Raw genomic sequence first — 12807 nt, forward strand, 5'->3', positions numbered from 1 at the left:
GGTCTGAGGCGCTCTTGTCGGTGTCTGATGTTGCCGCATCTTCTCCTTCGTCGAAGAGATGACCCCATTCGATGTCTCGGCGTGTACTTTTGTCTGTTCTCTCTCACAAGTCGGCCACCGACTTGGATACCCGTCGTTGCATTTACTATCTTGTCGCTCGTTCTTTCTCTGTTGCTGTCGGAAAGGTTCTGCGGCGCTCTCGTGCACGTATCGGTGTGCAAATCACGTGTGACGCCCCCTCGCATGCACTCACGCTTTCATGAGCTGATCGTCTTCTCGCGTGTTTTGCTGGTATTCATGGAGCCGCCCTCTTTCTCTTCCTGATTGTGCGCGACTGAGACACTGCTGCTGCCGTGTCAGATCAGCGACGGCGGAGAGGAAGGAGGAAGCTGATCCAGTATGCAAGGGGAGGGGGATAACGTGTAATGGAGATGCCCTCACCGCCTTCGACATGTTGGACCATGACCGTGCTGCAAGCAGATGGGACGTACGTGTGCGTGTTTGCACAATGATCTATTGAACAAAAGAGCAAACGTAGGCGCCGACGGGCGTGCTTTTTATTCTTCGACGGCATCGAAAGGGTGGTATATTCGCTGCATTTGGACTTGGTGGCAGTGGCGTCAGCGGAGGGTATGAGAAGAGGGACACGTTCCTCTTGCCTACCCTTACCTCTTCTCTTCCTCGTAAGCTCCTTTCCTCGTCCTTGTCCAACGCGCTCACCGCCACAGCCCCGGTGCTCCTCCATTGGGCGTTTCTCTCTCTTATTTTTTCTTCTGCGCTTCTGTTTTTTTTCTCTTTGATGGGTGCGCTGGAGATGTCGTAGCCACGTCTTCCGTAGATGCGCACATGCCGTCGCCAGAGCTCTTATTGCCCATCTCCACTCACTGCCTTACCTCTTGCTTCCCTCTGGCCACTGTCTTCTCACTGCGATACTGCACCCGCTCTCATTCAGTGCCCGCGCGTCTTTTTGGTTCCTTGCCTGTTTTGTTATTCTTGTGGTCACTCGCATCACCAGAGCATGCACGTATGTGATGGCTGAAGGGTACTGTTTCAATTCTTTCTTTTTCTGCGGGGAAGGTGGGTGTACGCCGCCTGCCGCCCTCTCGAGGGGCACTGTGCATCTTTATCGATATATTTGGGGCAAGAGTGCCTCACCCATGTGCATTCCTATTGCTTCTTCCATATTTTGCGGTCCCGCTCCCATCTCTCTCTCTCTGGATCTGTCTGTTTATGTTGCTATTTCTTTGACACCTCGTTCTGCCTTTTCCCCTCTTCGCTTGCGCGCGTAAGTGGGTGCGTAGACGTCAGGGAAATGGCTGTGGACGAAAGGGTGCGTCCTAGTGAAGCGCACGCTGGCCTTCGTCTGCGTAAAGCCTCCCCCCACCCTCCCACTATCACTTACCTTCTACCTCACCCTCTCCTTGCCGTGAGAGCCACGGTCAGAGGAGGGAGGATTGAGCGAGCAAAGATAGGAAACAGAGACGACCGACATCCACCTCTTTTGTTGTTCCGTTGCGCGTGGTTTTGCGCTCACGTTTTGTTGCCAACGCCATTTCATACGCGAGCGTGCTATGTGTGACCTCTCCTCCTCTCTATGCGTATGCTCCTGACTTTTTTTTTTTCGTCCCTCCGTCCGATGTCTTCCCCCTTCATTACGGGGTGAGACGGTGGGAAGCTTCAACTCGAGGGTTGTCTCAGGGTCCGTCACCGGGGGGCTGTGAAAGCACGTGGGCCCCCCTATCCGCGACACCGACGCACCAGCTCTGGTGGTGACAGGGTCGAGTGCATCGAGCGTGGGAAGGCCAGCGACACCCGTCACCACGGATGCCGGTGGTCAGGTCGCGGATGGCGTTGCGCCGGATCGGCCAGGGACCGCTATGACGTCTGTGCCATCCACACGATGGGGGAGCGCCAGCATGAAGCGAGCGCATCTCAGCGGGCCCTCGCTGCCTACAGGGGAGAGGCCAGTGCCACCGTGGTCGGTGCACCAGGGGGTCACCGGCCGAGCATGGACGGTGAAGGTATGCGGTAGAGGCCCTGCTCCGATGATAGAGTCTGCGTTATGCCACAAAGGAGGCCTACACCTCTTTGTGAGGAGGCGATGAGCTCTACACGACGCTGGGGGGGCAGATGACCTGCCCCACGTCTGTGTTTTATCTGACAGTGGCGACGCTGGAAGAGAAGAGCCACCCTCTGTCTCTCTTGTTTCCTCTCCCGTCGAGGATGATGATGGGTCTATGCGTATGCGTTTGTCTTATCCGTCTCCCCTCTCATTTCTCTCGGCCCCTCCACACCGTGCGATCAGGTGCGATATGCTTTCCTCGTGTCTTTGCCACCGCTTTTGCGTCTCCCGTTTCACGTTTGTTGGATCCTACTCACCACGACCGACCTTTTTTTTTATTTCCAGTTTTGCCCCCGCTGTGTCGTCCGTGCCTGTCTCTGCACGTCCTATTCCATCTTTCCCCGGCTCTCTCTCGCTCGGTGTACAGTCGGTTCTGCTGATGTGTAAGTGTGCTGATGGGCGGTGTGTGTGTGTGTATGTGTGTGTGTGTGGGGGCTAAGAGTTGCGGGCGTGTTTCTTACCTCCTCTTTGTGCTCGTGACCTCCTTAGATTTTTTTCTATTTCCTTGGGCTTCTTTTGACCTCTTTACCTGATCGCCCGTGCTCTCGTTTGCGCCTGTGTGCGTGAGTGAATGTGTGCAGCTTTCTTTGTTGGTACCTCCTCCTTCCCCGGCTCTCTCTCTATGTCTGTGTCGAGTTTCCTTTGGCTGGCTGATATGCTCAGGCGACGCTGAGGTGGTGGTGGTGGTGGGGGGTGGCCCCCGTTTCTCTCTCCCAGCCTCCCAGTTTCATATTCTCCCGCTTTTTCTTTCGTTTCTCTCTTTCGAAGCGCTTTCGTTTCTTTTTGTTAGCGTGGTTGACTTCCTGCGAACATCATCGCGGCCGCGGGACCATCTCCGCCTATGTGATGTCTTTCACTCTCGCTGCTTCTCTTTCGTGATCGAGGCCCTCTCCCGCATGCGACGTGGCGAGAAGTGGAGACACCCACGCATGCTTCTCGTAAAGAATGTCTTGTGGGTGCTCTGTGCACCAAAGGCCCTCCTAAAGCGTGCAAGGAGAAAGAGGAGGGAGGTGCAGAACACCTGTGGGGACGCATGCCCACCCTGGGGCAACGGCGGAGCTGTGAGCACAGGCATGGAAGATGGCCCCTGTGCGTCAGCTGCTCTACTCATCTTGCGCCCCTTCGTTCTTGCCCTATTCTATTCCCTAGCACTTGCGGGGCACCAGCTTCTCACAGAGCGGGCTTCGCAGTAGGGCGTGGAGGCTGCCCGCCTCACCTTTTCTTGCCAAGGCAAGGAACCCAAAGAAACGCACAATAGCAAAAAGGTCCAGTGAAAGGACCTGATGGCCGAATCCCCTCGCGCGCTCTCTCAGGCTCAACGGGAGGTCTTGCGCTCAGCGCATGGTTCCACGCGTGGAAGTGTGGCGCTGCCGTGATGGACGCGAGGTGTGACTGACTCTTTTTCACTTCATCTCACTGCCGTCATTTTCTTCGGCCTTTTTGGCGCCTCTCCGACTTCCCTGTCGAAGTTTCTTTTCGCTTCTCCTTTATCCTGCTGCGTTGACACCGGCCGGCGTCCCCGTGCGTGTGTGTGTGTGTGTGCTTGCGCGAGCGGCTTCTCTGTGCCGCCTCTGTCTCCGTCGTCTCTCACTGCATGTCTTCATCTCCGACGCTCCGCTCATAGTTTTTGGCTGTTCTTCATTTCTGCTTCTAAGCGCACGCGCCTCTCTCCTCACCCACTCTTCCCTCCCGTTGTTCTCCGTCGCTGAGAGCGCGCACGTGCCGTGAAGTCCCCCTCTTTTCTCCGGCGTTCGGCCCCGGTCCGCACCCCTTCCCATTTCCGATTTCCCCTCCTCTGAGTTCGCTCATACAGCGCTGCAAGTGTGCGCGCGCTCGCGGGCATATCATTCGATCGTGTCATTGGTGCTTCCTCACGAAATTCCGCAGCCATATTCGGCGAGTACACCGACGGACATTCATACAGACGTACCCGACCTCCACCCCAACGTGAGGAAAAGAGTCAAGGACTGCCGGGGAAGACTCCCCCTTCTCCCTTTCCTTTCTGAACGCACCTCTATCCACGGCTGCTTTAACGCGCGTTGCACGAAGAAGAGAAGCGCAGCGATAGGCTTCTTGGACAGCGGATACCGGCGCACGTCGTCTTCGCTGCGGCTCCCCCAGCACGGTACTTTCTCCAGGATGCACACCACCCGAACGCGAACGAAGCCGGCGGCAAAGGCGCCCTCGTCTCAGGCGACATCGATGGCGCTGAAGACCTCGACTCAGGGGGATCGCGGCTTTTCTTCTCGCCCCGTACCAAGTGGTGCGATCGCTGGCACACCATCTGCTGCTGCGCGCGCGGCTAACAGCACAGCGCATCCGGCGCTCTCCCCGTCAACTCAGCATGGCAGCTCAGCGCCAGCCGGATCATTGGAGGCTGCGGCGCCGGTGCCCAAGACGACACCATCAGGCACAGCCGCCGATCCGACATCAATGTGCAGCCGGAGGACGCCGGCATATGGGCAGCAGCCTGACTCTGGCTACAGAATAGGCTCAGCCATAGGGAGCTTTGATGGTGGCAAGATGGGGCCCAGCGGCACTGGCGACCCGCCCAGCTCCTCTTACGGCGTATCGTTTATGCAGCCGTCCGGCAGTGGCTCCATGCTCGCTGAAGCTCCGGCCGGCGTTGCAGACGGTTCCGTGCACAGAGGGCAAAATCCGTTCATGGCGTACAGCAGTGCCTATGGCGCCTCCACAACGGGCCATCTGGCCGGCCCGATAGGTTCGATGTACGGCATGGGCGGTGCGATGGACTCGATGTACGGCATGGGCGGTCCGATGGGCTCGATGTACGGCATGGGCGGTGCGATGGGCTCGATGTACGGCATGGGCGGTCTGATGGGCTCGATGTACGGCATGGGTGGCGCCTACGGCGTGAGCTGCTTCGGCGGCAGTCTGTATGGCGGATCTCTGCTCGGTGCTACAGGTAGCCTCTACGGCACTGGAGGCTCTCTTTATGGTAGCAACGAGCCAAGGGCGGTGATTAACAGCCTTTATGGCTATGGAACGGGGTCCATGTTCGGCGGTTTCGGCTCCCTCTATCAAGTCGACGGCCCTCACACTGGCCTCGGTGTGGTGCGCAAGCAGACCATTCCGGGCTTCTCCTACTCTTTCGGGCCCAGTCTTGGCACTAGCGGGTCCCGCCGCAGCTTTAACGCCGACTCGGCGTTGTCGTCGCGTGGCAGCAGTATGCGGGATAATACCTTTCTTACCTCCACCTCCATGAAGGCTGTCGAGGGCGAAGCGCAGTCAAAGGCCAAGGCCGATGGGACGCCCCCGAGGAACAGCGCTACCGATCTTAACAAGGACGAGAAAACCAGTCAGACGAAGGCCGAGGGTGACCCGCCAGCTGCTGCTTCTACTGCGCCGGTGCAGGCCAAGCCGATGATGGAGGATCACACACCAGTGACAGAGGCGCCAACGTCGCCTACGGCGGTGCGCACGCAGCGTAGCGGAGAGGCAGCCAACCATGCGGCGGTGCTCTCTAGCGACAGTCGTATTCACAGCGTGGCTGTGCTGGCGCAGACGGGGACCGGTAGCCCAACAGTGACGAAGAAAAACGACGCATGCGTGCTGAAGGGGAAGTCGTACCCAATGGACGAGGTGGTGGTTTACACACCGGCCGAGAAGAAGAATCCTGTCGAGTCGCGTCATCTAAACGATCTCATCGAGCACGTACTCGCTGGCCACAATACTGCCATCCTCGTCGCCGACGATGGAAAGGCAGGGGCTGCCGCTACAGCGACAGTGGAGGCGACCATGTCGAAGCTGATCGGGGAGCTGAAGAGGCCCGCACGGAACAGCTACGCGGGCTTATCAATGTCCATGTGCAGCTTGCCAAGTAACACGACGGCATGCGATCTCCTCGTTGACAGTGCGAAGGCAGCGCCGCTAAAAACGGGCAATTCACCTCTTTTCGGGCCCACCGTCATTGGCCTCGGGTCGATACCAATCGAAAGCAGCACCGACTTCGAGAAGCTCTACGATGCCGCACTGAAGCGTGGCGAGAAAGAGCCAATGATGGTGTGCATTGTTGTCGTGAGGCAGATGCGGCAGGTTTCAGCCGAGGAAAAGGGAGAGGTGTTTGTGTCATCTGTTTTCATCGGCGTCAGTCGGACTGGCCCAAAAGCGTTCCATGGCATCATCGACAAGGCTCCTGCCTCCGCGCGCGAGATCTTCCGCTACGCGATTGCTGGCCCTACAGTCTGCGTGCACGTTGTGGCGGTCAGCCAAGACATGAAGGACGCGAAGGTACTGGAAGAGGCGGCGAAGGTCGGAGGGGTTGAGAACGACGCTGCGCGCAGCGGCAACGTTCGCCGCTTCATCGACTTTACGGAGGACCAACTGAGGAGCTTGCTAAAGTGCCGCGACGCGAGCACCGGCCCAGAAAAGGAGGAGCTTGAAAGCCACGTGAAGCGGCTGAACGCCGTGCTGCAGGACGCGAAAAAGCTTCTGTCCGACCCTCAGAGCACAGAACCACACGTCTACCAAATGGAAGTGAAAAGCACTGTGCCGACTTCGGCCAAGGTAAACGCCTGTGCGGCGCCGGAGGCTGCAGCCGCCGGTGAGGCGACGCACAAACCAACTGCCGCTGCTCCTGCTGCGGATGACAAGCCGCCCAGCACCAACATCGCTACTGTGGTAATCGCAGATGCGGCTGAGGCGCGTGCGTACTTCATCAAGGGAAGCGTTGTGACGGCCGGTGGTCAGCCGTTTGCTGTAGATGAGGTGGTGATGAGCTCCGCGACGAGGTCGAGGGCCATGGAGACGAAGGCGACAGGCCGAGTTCTGAGCGCCTTCCTCAAGGGGTACAACGGCGCCATCGTCGCGGTAGAAAGCGCGGCAGCGGCCGCCAACGCGATGGAGTCGTCGACAGTAGACTCTGCTTTCTTGGCCGTCGTGAATGCCCTCGAGAATCCAGGCTGCAAGGGCGTGCGCGTGTCTATTGCGCTGGTGCGGGAGTCCGGTGTGGCGTGTGATCTGACCGGCACTGCTGCGGAGCTGAAGCCGATCGAAGTGTTATCGTCCCCGCTCTTTGGGCCGGTACTGAGGAGCGCTGCTCTGCACCCCATTGGCGCGACGGAGGAGCTGCGGGGGTTAGTGGAGAGGGCTCGGGAGCAGGTGAAGCCGCTCTGGGACGCCCATAGTGCCGTGCACGTGACGGTGTTGCACTCCTTCGCGGAGGGCGACGATGTCTACGTGTCGTCGCTGCTCCTCTCCTCATCCGCGACGTGTAGGTTGTATGAGCAGTTGCTGCATCAGCAGGGGCGCAGTATGCACGATCTGTTTCGCTACGCCTTTGGCGGTGCTGCCACGACAGCTTTTGTTGTTTCTTTGAGCCGGGCGGACCAGGTGGCGGAGGTCGTGGCGTCCCTCAGTACACAACGCACCGCCAGTGCGGTGCGCAACCGCTCGCCGCGGCCGGGAAGCCTGAAAAATTTCATCTCATATGCAAAAGCCTCACTTGGCAGACGCCGTGAGCGACTGGCGGCTCTCCCGGATGACTCGGCGGAGAAAGCGACCGTCGTCAACGTCATGGCTCCGATGGAGCACATGCTGAGCGACCATGAAAAGGTCATGGCGGATCCCGCAAATAACTTTCCGCGGGCCTACGCCGCGGCGAGCGGCAGCGACAAAGAGGCAAGGAACGAGGCACCTGCTGAGGCCGACGGAGCAAGGCAGGACGGCAATGAGCCCCTGACTGACCAAAGGAGCTGCGATTGGCCGCGCGACCAGCAACCGCGCGAGTCACCCCTCAAGTCGGCCGTCGCCACGACCCCCAGCTCACACGTAGAGGAGCCGGCCTCCGGTTTCACGGAGCCGCGTGTGATCGCCTTTGTAGAGCGGGAGGTTGCGGCGGGTGCGAAGCAGCTTTCCTTAGGCAGCAAAGACTACAAGCTTGATGAGATTGTGAAGCGGGTGAAGAGCTCCAGCGGCACCACCACTAGTCCGTCGGTGAACTTGACTGAGATCAAGGCGCGCTTCGCCGGGGTACACAACTGCTCCCTCATCTCCGCCAGCTCGGTGAAGGATGACTCGTCGGCCGAAGAGCCTGTGTGGATGTACTTTCAGGAGTGCCTGAACAACGCCCTCGCCGGCGGTAAGCCTGGCGAGAAGGTGTGCGTCGACCTCACCTTCACCGTCGTGTCGGCGGAGGATTTCGTGGCCGACTTGCTGTTGGATGAACAAAAGGCGGAGTCGCAAAAGCTCGAGATCGTCTCGTCGCCCATCTACGGCCCACGCGTCCGTAACACGTGCACGGTTGCGGCGCACAACGCGGATGAGCTGGCAAGGCTCATGGACAAGATTCACACCCGAGCGGAGCGCTACCTGGGCGAAATCCGCACTGGCGACCTGATGATGGTGGGCACGGGGCTGCTGCGTCGCCTCACAAACGAGGGCGACGTGCTCGTGGCATCGTTGACGGGTACGCTGGCAGGTCTCTCGATGAAGGCCTACAAGGAGGCGCTGGAGAAGGCACCGGTGGCGCGGCGCACGCTACTAAGTAGCGCCTATGGCGGCCCCAGCGCCACCGTCACCATGTTGAATATCGGCGCCGAGGATGAGTCGGCGCAGGAGATGGTGTTCACTGCCGTGGCGCTAAGCAAGAAGCAGCGCAATCTTGTTAGCCGCACCGGTAGCGTGCAAGCATTTGTGCGATACACTGAGGGCACAATGAAGCGGGAACAGGCGCGCGCTACGGCTGCATCAGGCGAGTCGAAAGAGCGCCATCTACAAAAGATTAATCGCCTGCAGCCCGTCGTCGAGGATCACAAGAGGCTGCTGCTAGACTTCACGGCGCCCATTCCTGCTTACCCAGCCACTCGAGCGCACAGCAGCAGCAGCAGCAGCCCAATCGCTGGGAAGTTGCCCTCCAGCGCTAACACTCCTGGGGAGCCCAGTAAGGTGCCGCAGTCTACCAAGACGCCGACGGCGCCGCCGATGCGTGGTCACGCCGCCAAGAAAAAGCTGGCTGAGCCCAACCGTATCCAGACCATCGTGGTCATCACGCCCAATCGAAAGGTACCGTTCTCGACGACCGTGGTGCCGGTGATTTGCACGGATGACACGCACATTACGGTACAGATTTCCGGCGAGCAGCGCACCGTCGAGTGCGATGAGGTGGTGAGTCGGCTAGACCACTCCTCGCCTGTGCGGTCCAAACAGCTGAACGCTGTGGCCCAGCAGTTCGTCGGTGGCTTCAACGCCGCTATAATCTGCTGCGACGTAGGAGGGTCGAACGCCGGCCCCACCGCCTGCGCCAAGACTGTGCACGACGTTATGAAAGGGAAGCCGGAGAACTCGGAGCTCTACATGTCCATCACCGCCGTGAAGGATGACGGTAACGCCAAGGACCTGCTGGCGCCGCGTGGCAGCAGCGTCTACGCCCCTATGAGGGTGAGTAGCTCGCTCATTTTCGGTCCGTGGGTGCATGCGGCCACGATGGAGCACCTCACCAGTGTTGGCCAGTTCGATGACGCCTTCACCGCCGCCCGCGCGGAGGCCGTCAAGGACGGGGCAGTGTGTCTTCTGAGCCTTGTGCTGAAGACCGTAGAGAAGAAGGACGTAATCGTGAGCAGTCTGCTCATGGCGCTGGGCACGCAACCCAACGCTCACGCGGTAGAGGTAAACGCGCCGCCGAAGGTGGACCGCAAGCTCTATCAATACGCCCTGCACGGCAGCTGCTTCAGTGTCGGCCTCCTCGGCCTGCCCGACAAGGTGGACGACGAGGGTCTCGCGGAGTGTCTTGATACGTATGCAAAGATGCGCACCGTCGATAACCGCCCCATGCGCAACGGCAGTGTGCGCCGCTTTCTAGCCTACTCTACCAGTGCCACGGCGGACGTGAAGAGCCGCGCCGCACACATCACGGACGAGCGGCAGCGCGCCCTCTACGCGCAGCGACTCGCTTCGCTGGAGAAGATGGTCGTTGACGCGCGTGCGCTGGTCGAGTCACCAGAGGGCCAAGTTCCCAAAACTTACATCTAGCCTATCCCCTCAGGAGGGAAGGCCGATGCGCACATGCCCCCTCCCCTCCCCCCACAGAAACACGCACATACAGTGGGGAGCGGACAACACGTGGGAAAGCAAAGGGGACCCCACAACTGTTAGACGGACACACAGACACACAGGGAGGCACAAACTGCCGAACATCTTACTGTGCTTTCTCGTGTTGTCTTCTTATTTTTTTTCGGGAGCTTGTTTTATCGCCAGTGCATACACATATACATATATAAATATCTTCCGTTCCTCCTCTCGCTTACGGGACACGGTCTCGCTAAAGGCGCGCCCGCACTCTTTTCCAGTGGGCTTCCTGTCGGTTTGTGCGTTTGGGCTTCGTTGCTGAGCTGCAATAGTCACCGATGTTGTTTCCCGGCTTCAGCAGCTTGTCTTGACGCGTTTTTTTTTTGCTGCTCTTCGCTTCCTTGCAGCTTGCTGCCTCTTAGTGTTTCTTTCTGTCAGCTTTTGATGTACTCTGCTTGCTCGCCGCAAGGCCAGCCACTCTCTCTGCGGGTGTGTACGAGCCTCTGCTTGGGTGCACATGTCCACCCTTCGTGTGTGATGATCAACACATCTCACTCGCCCATTTTTTCCCGTCTATCGGCCAGTCTTTATCGCTTTTGTGTACACATATGTGACTGCGGATGGGAGCGCATGTGCATAGATGAGTGCTTTCAATAGCTCTCGTCCTTTTTTTTCTCCCGCGCTGCTTTGGTTGTCGCGGCTTCGCGTGCGGTTACCGTTGCCCACTGTGTACCGCCATGCCTCATTACACCCCTCCTCCTCCCCTTCCTCCCTTCGCTCTCTCCGTCCTTTTCTCATTCTCTTCGCTCGTGTGCCTTTAACTCTTTGCTGTTCTCTCTTTCTTCACTGCTGTGTTGGCGCGCTTGATTTGTTTTCACGCGTCCTTCGACGCCGATGCTCGCGTATGCACGCACACGAATGGCTTCCTGTCCGTCTCCCTACCCGGATCGCTTCTCTGTCACCGCTTCCGGTCTCGCCTCGCTGGCTTCCTTGCATGCGTCTTTACTTTCCGATGTGGTTCTCTTCATCGTTTCTTCTGCGCCGTTTTGTCTCAGCTCCTTGAAGACGCGCATACGCCCTCGCACACACAAGTGCTCACTTAGCTCATGTGCACACCTCTCGCTGCGAACACGTCCGCATCATTGCCTTTTCATTCTCCTCTTTGATGTCACCCCCCTCCTCTCTTTCCTCTCTGGTTACGTGTAAAAAAGGGTGCCTGGGCTTCTCACCGTCACCTCTCTCCATTCGCCTCTTTCGTCTGCATGAGTTCTCCCGCCCCCTTTTCGGCCCACTTGCACGTTCAGGTGTGTGTATGTGCCTGCACGGTCTCGCTTGTTTTACTGTTCTGCGCCCCACTTTTTTTTTAGCCCGGCCTTTTTTTACTGTTGCCCATGCTTGTTTCGGTTTCACCCCGCGTTGCTCAGAGGCTTCGTGCGGGAAAGGTGGGCGGGGTAGGCAGTAGAGAAGAGGGAAGACGAACGACGCACGAACTCGCTGTGCCGGCCTATTTCCTTCGCTGTATTATTGTCTGTGTGTGAGTGTGCAACCCCCATTCCTGCCCGCCTCTACTCCGAGGGCAAAGCCGAGTCTGTGTTCACGGCGTCTTTGGAGTGAGGCACGTTGGCTGCTGTTCGCGCCGGCCTCTTTAGATGTGTGTGCCTTTCTTTTGCGTTCCTCCTCGGTGGGGCTCAGATGCAAAGCGAGCGACGGTCAGAAAGCTGAGAGGAGGTCAATCGCCGCAAATCCGTGCCCCCCTCCCCAACACACACACACACACAGACAGACAAGGGACGCCCACATCGATGCGCACAACAACAAGAAGGACGAGGAAAAGCGCACACAAAAGGAAAAACGTCTATGCGACAAGGGAAAGTGGGAGTTGGAAAGGCGGACTGCCCTTCACCTATCGCACCCCTCACTGCTTCTTGGGCACGGAAGGAAATATGTGGTGGCGCAGGTATTGCCACATCGGTCTGTCCTCCTGTGCTGGTATTCTATGTGTGTATCGTGTCGACCCACAACGGCACATCTGCATTTTTCCTTTGTGTTTTCGTTACCAACAAAAAAAAAAAGCTTTTCCCGCCGCTCGCCCCCTCCATTATGACGGGCAAGGGGGCGTGGTGGCATGTAAAGCTCATCGTGTTGATGCGAATGCTGTTCGTGAATGTTGGCTCCTTTTTCCTTTGCTTGCCATTTTTCTGCGCCATAACTACGCGAATCAGTTGCGTAAACAACCATTAGGCGTGTGTGTGTGTCTGTGTGTGTGTGTCTAGACCAGCGCGTGCTTATTTGAGATGTATCCACCCTTTCAGCACGTTTGCTTCTCCTCAGCTACTCCAAATTCCCTTCTCGCGTTGTATCCACTCTCTTACCGTGGGCTGCGTGGGGCCGCTCTGTGTCGTTCTTTTTTCCCCTTTCGTTGCTCTTTGTATGCCTTTGCAGAGTCACTTCACATTTTTTTCTTCGCCTTCGTTGTTATGCCGCTCCTCATTCTCTCCCTGCCGATGATCGTCTGCTCACTTTCCTCCCTCCCCTCGCAGAGGCTTACGCCATTTAAGTGAATGCGTATGCCAGTTGGTGTGTGCGCGTCCACCCCCCTTTTTTCAGGTGTTCTCATTCTGTTTTCTCATTGCTCCCCCTTTCCCTTTTCCGGAAGGTTG

General features: G+C 58.2%; 1 protein-coding gene across 1 annotated transcript; it reads left to right on the forward strand.

The window, feature by feature from the left end:
* Nucleotides 1–4261: 4261 nt before the first annotated feature.
* Nucleotides 4262–10111, forward strand: LSCM1_02803 (uncharacterized protein; the record flags this gene model as incomplete). The annotated part of the gene is made up of 1 exon (XM_067320376.1): nucleotides 4262–10111. One exon carries the CDS (start codon nucleotides 4262–4264, stop codon nucleotides 10109–10111), a length of 5850 nt encoding a protein of 1949 aa, XP_067175751.1.
* Between the last annotated feature and the right edge of the window lie 2696 nt (nucleotides 10112–12807).

The sequence above is a fragment of the Leishmania martiniquensis genome, chromosome 33 (assembly GCF_017916325.1).
Source record: "Leishmania martiniquensis isolate LSCM1 chromosome 33, whole genome shotgun sequence".
NCBI lineage: Eukaryota > Euglenozoa > Kinetoplastea > Trypanosomatida > Trypanosomatidae > Leishmania > Leishmania martiniquensis.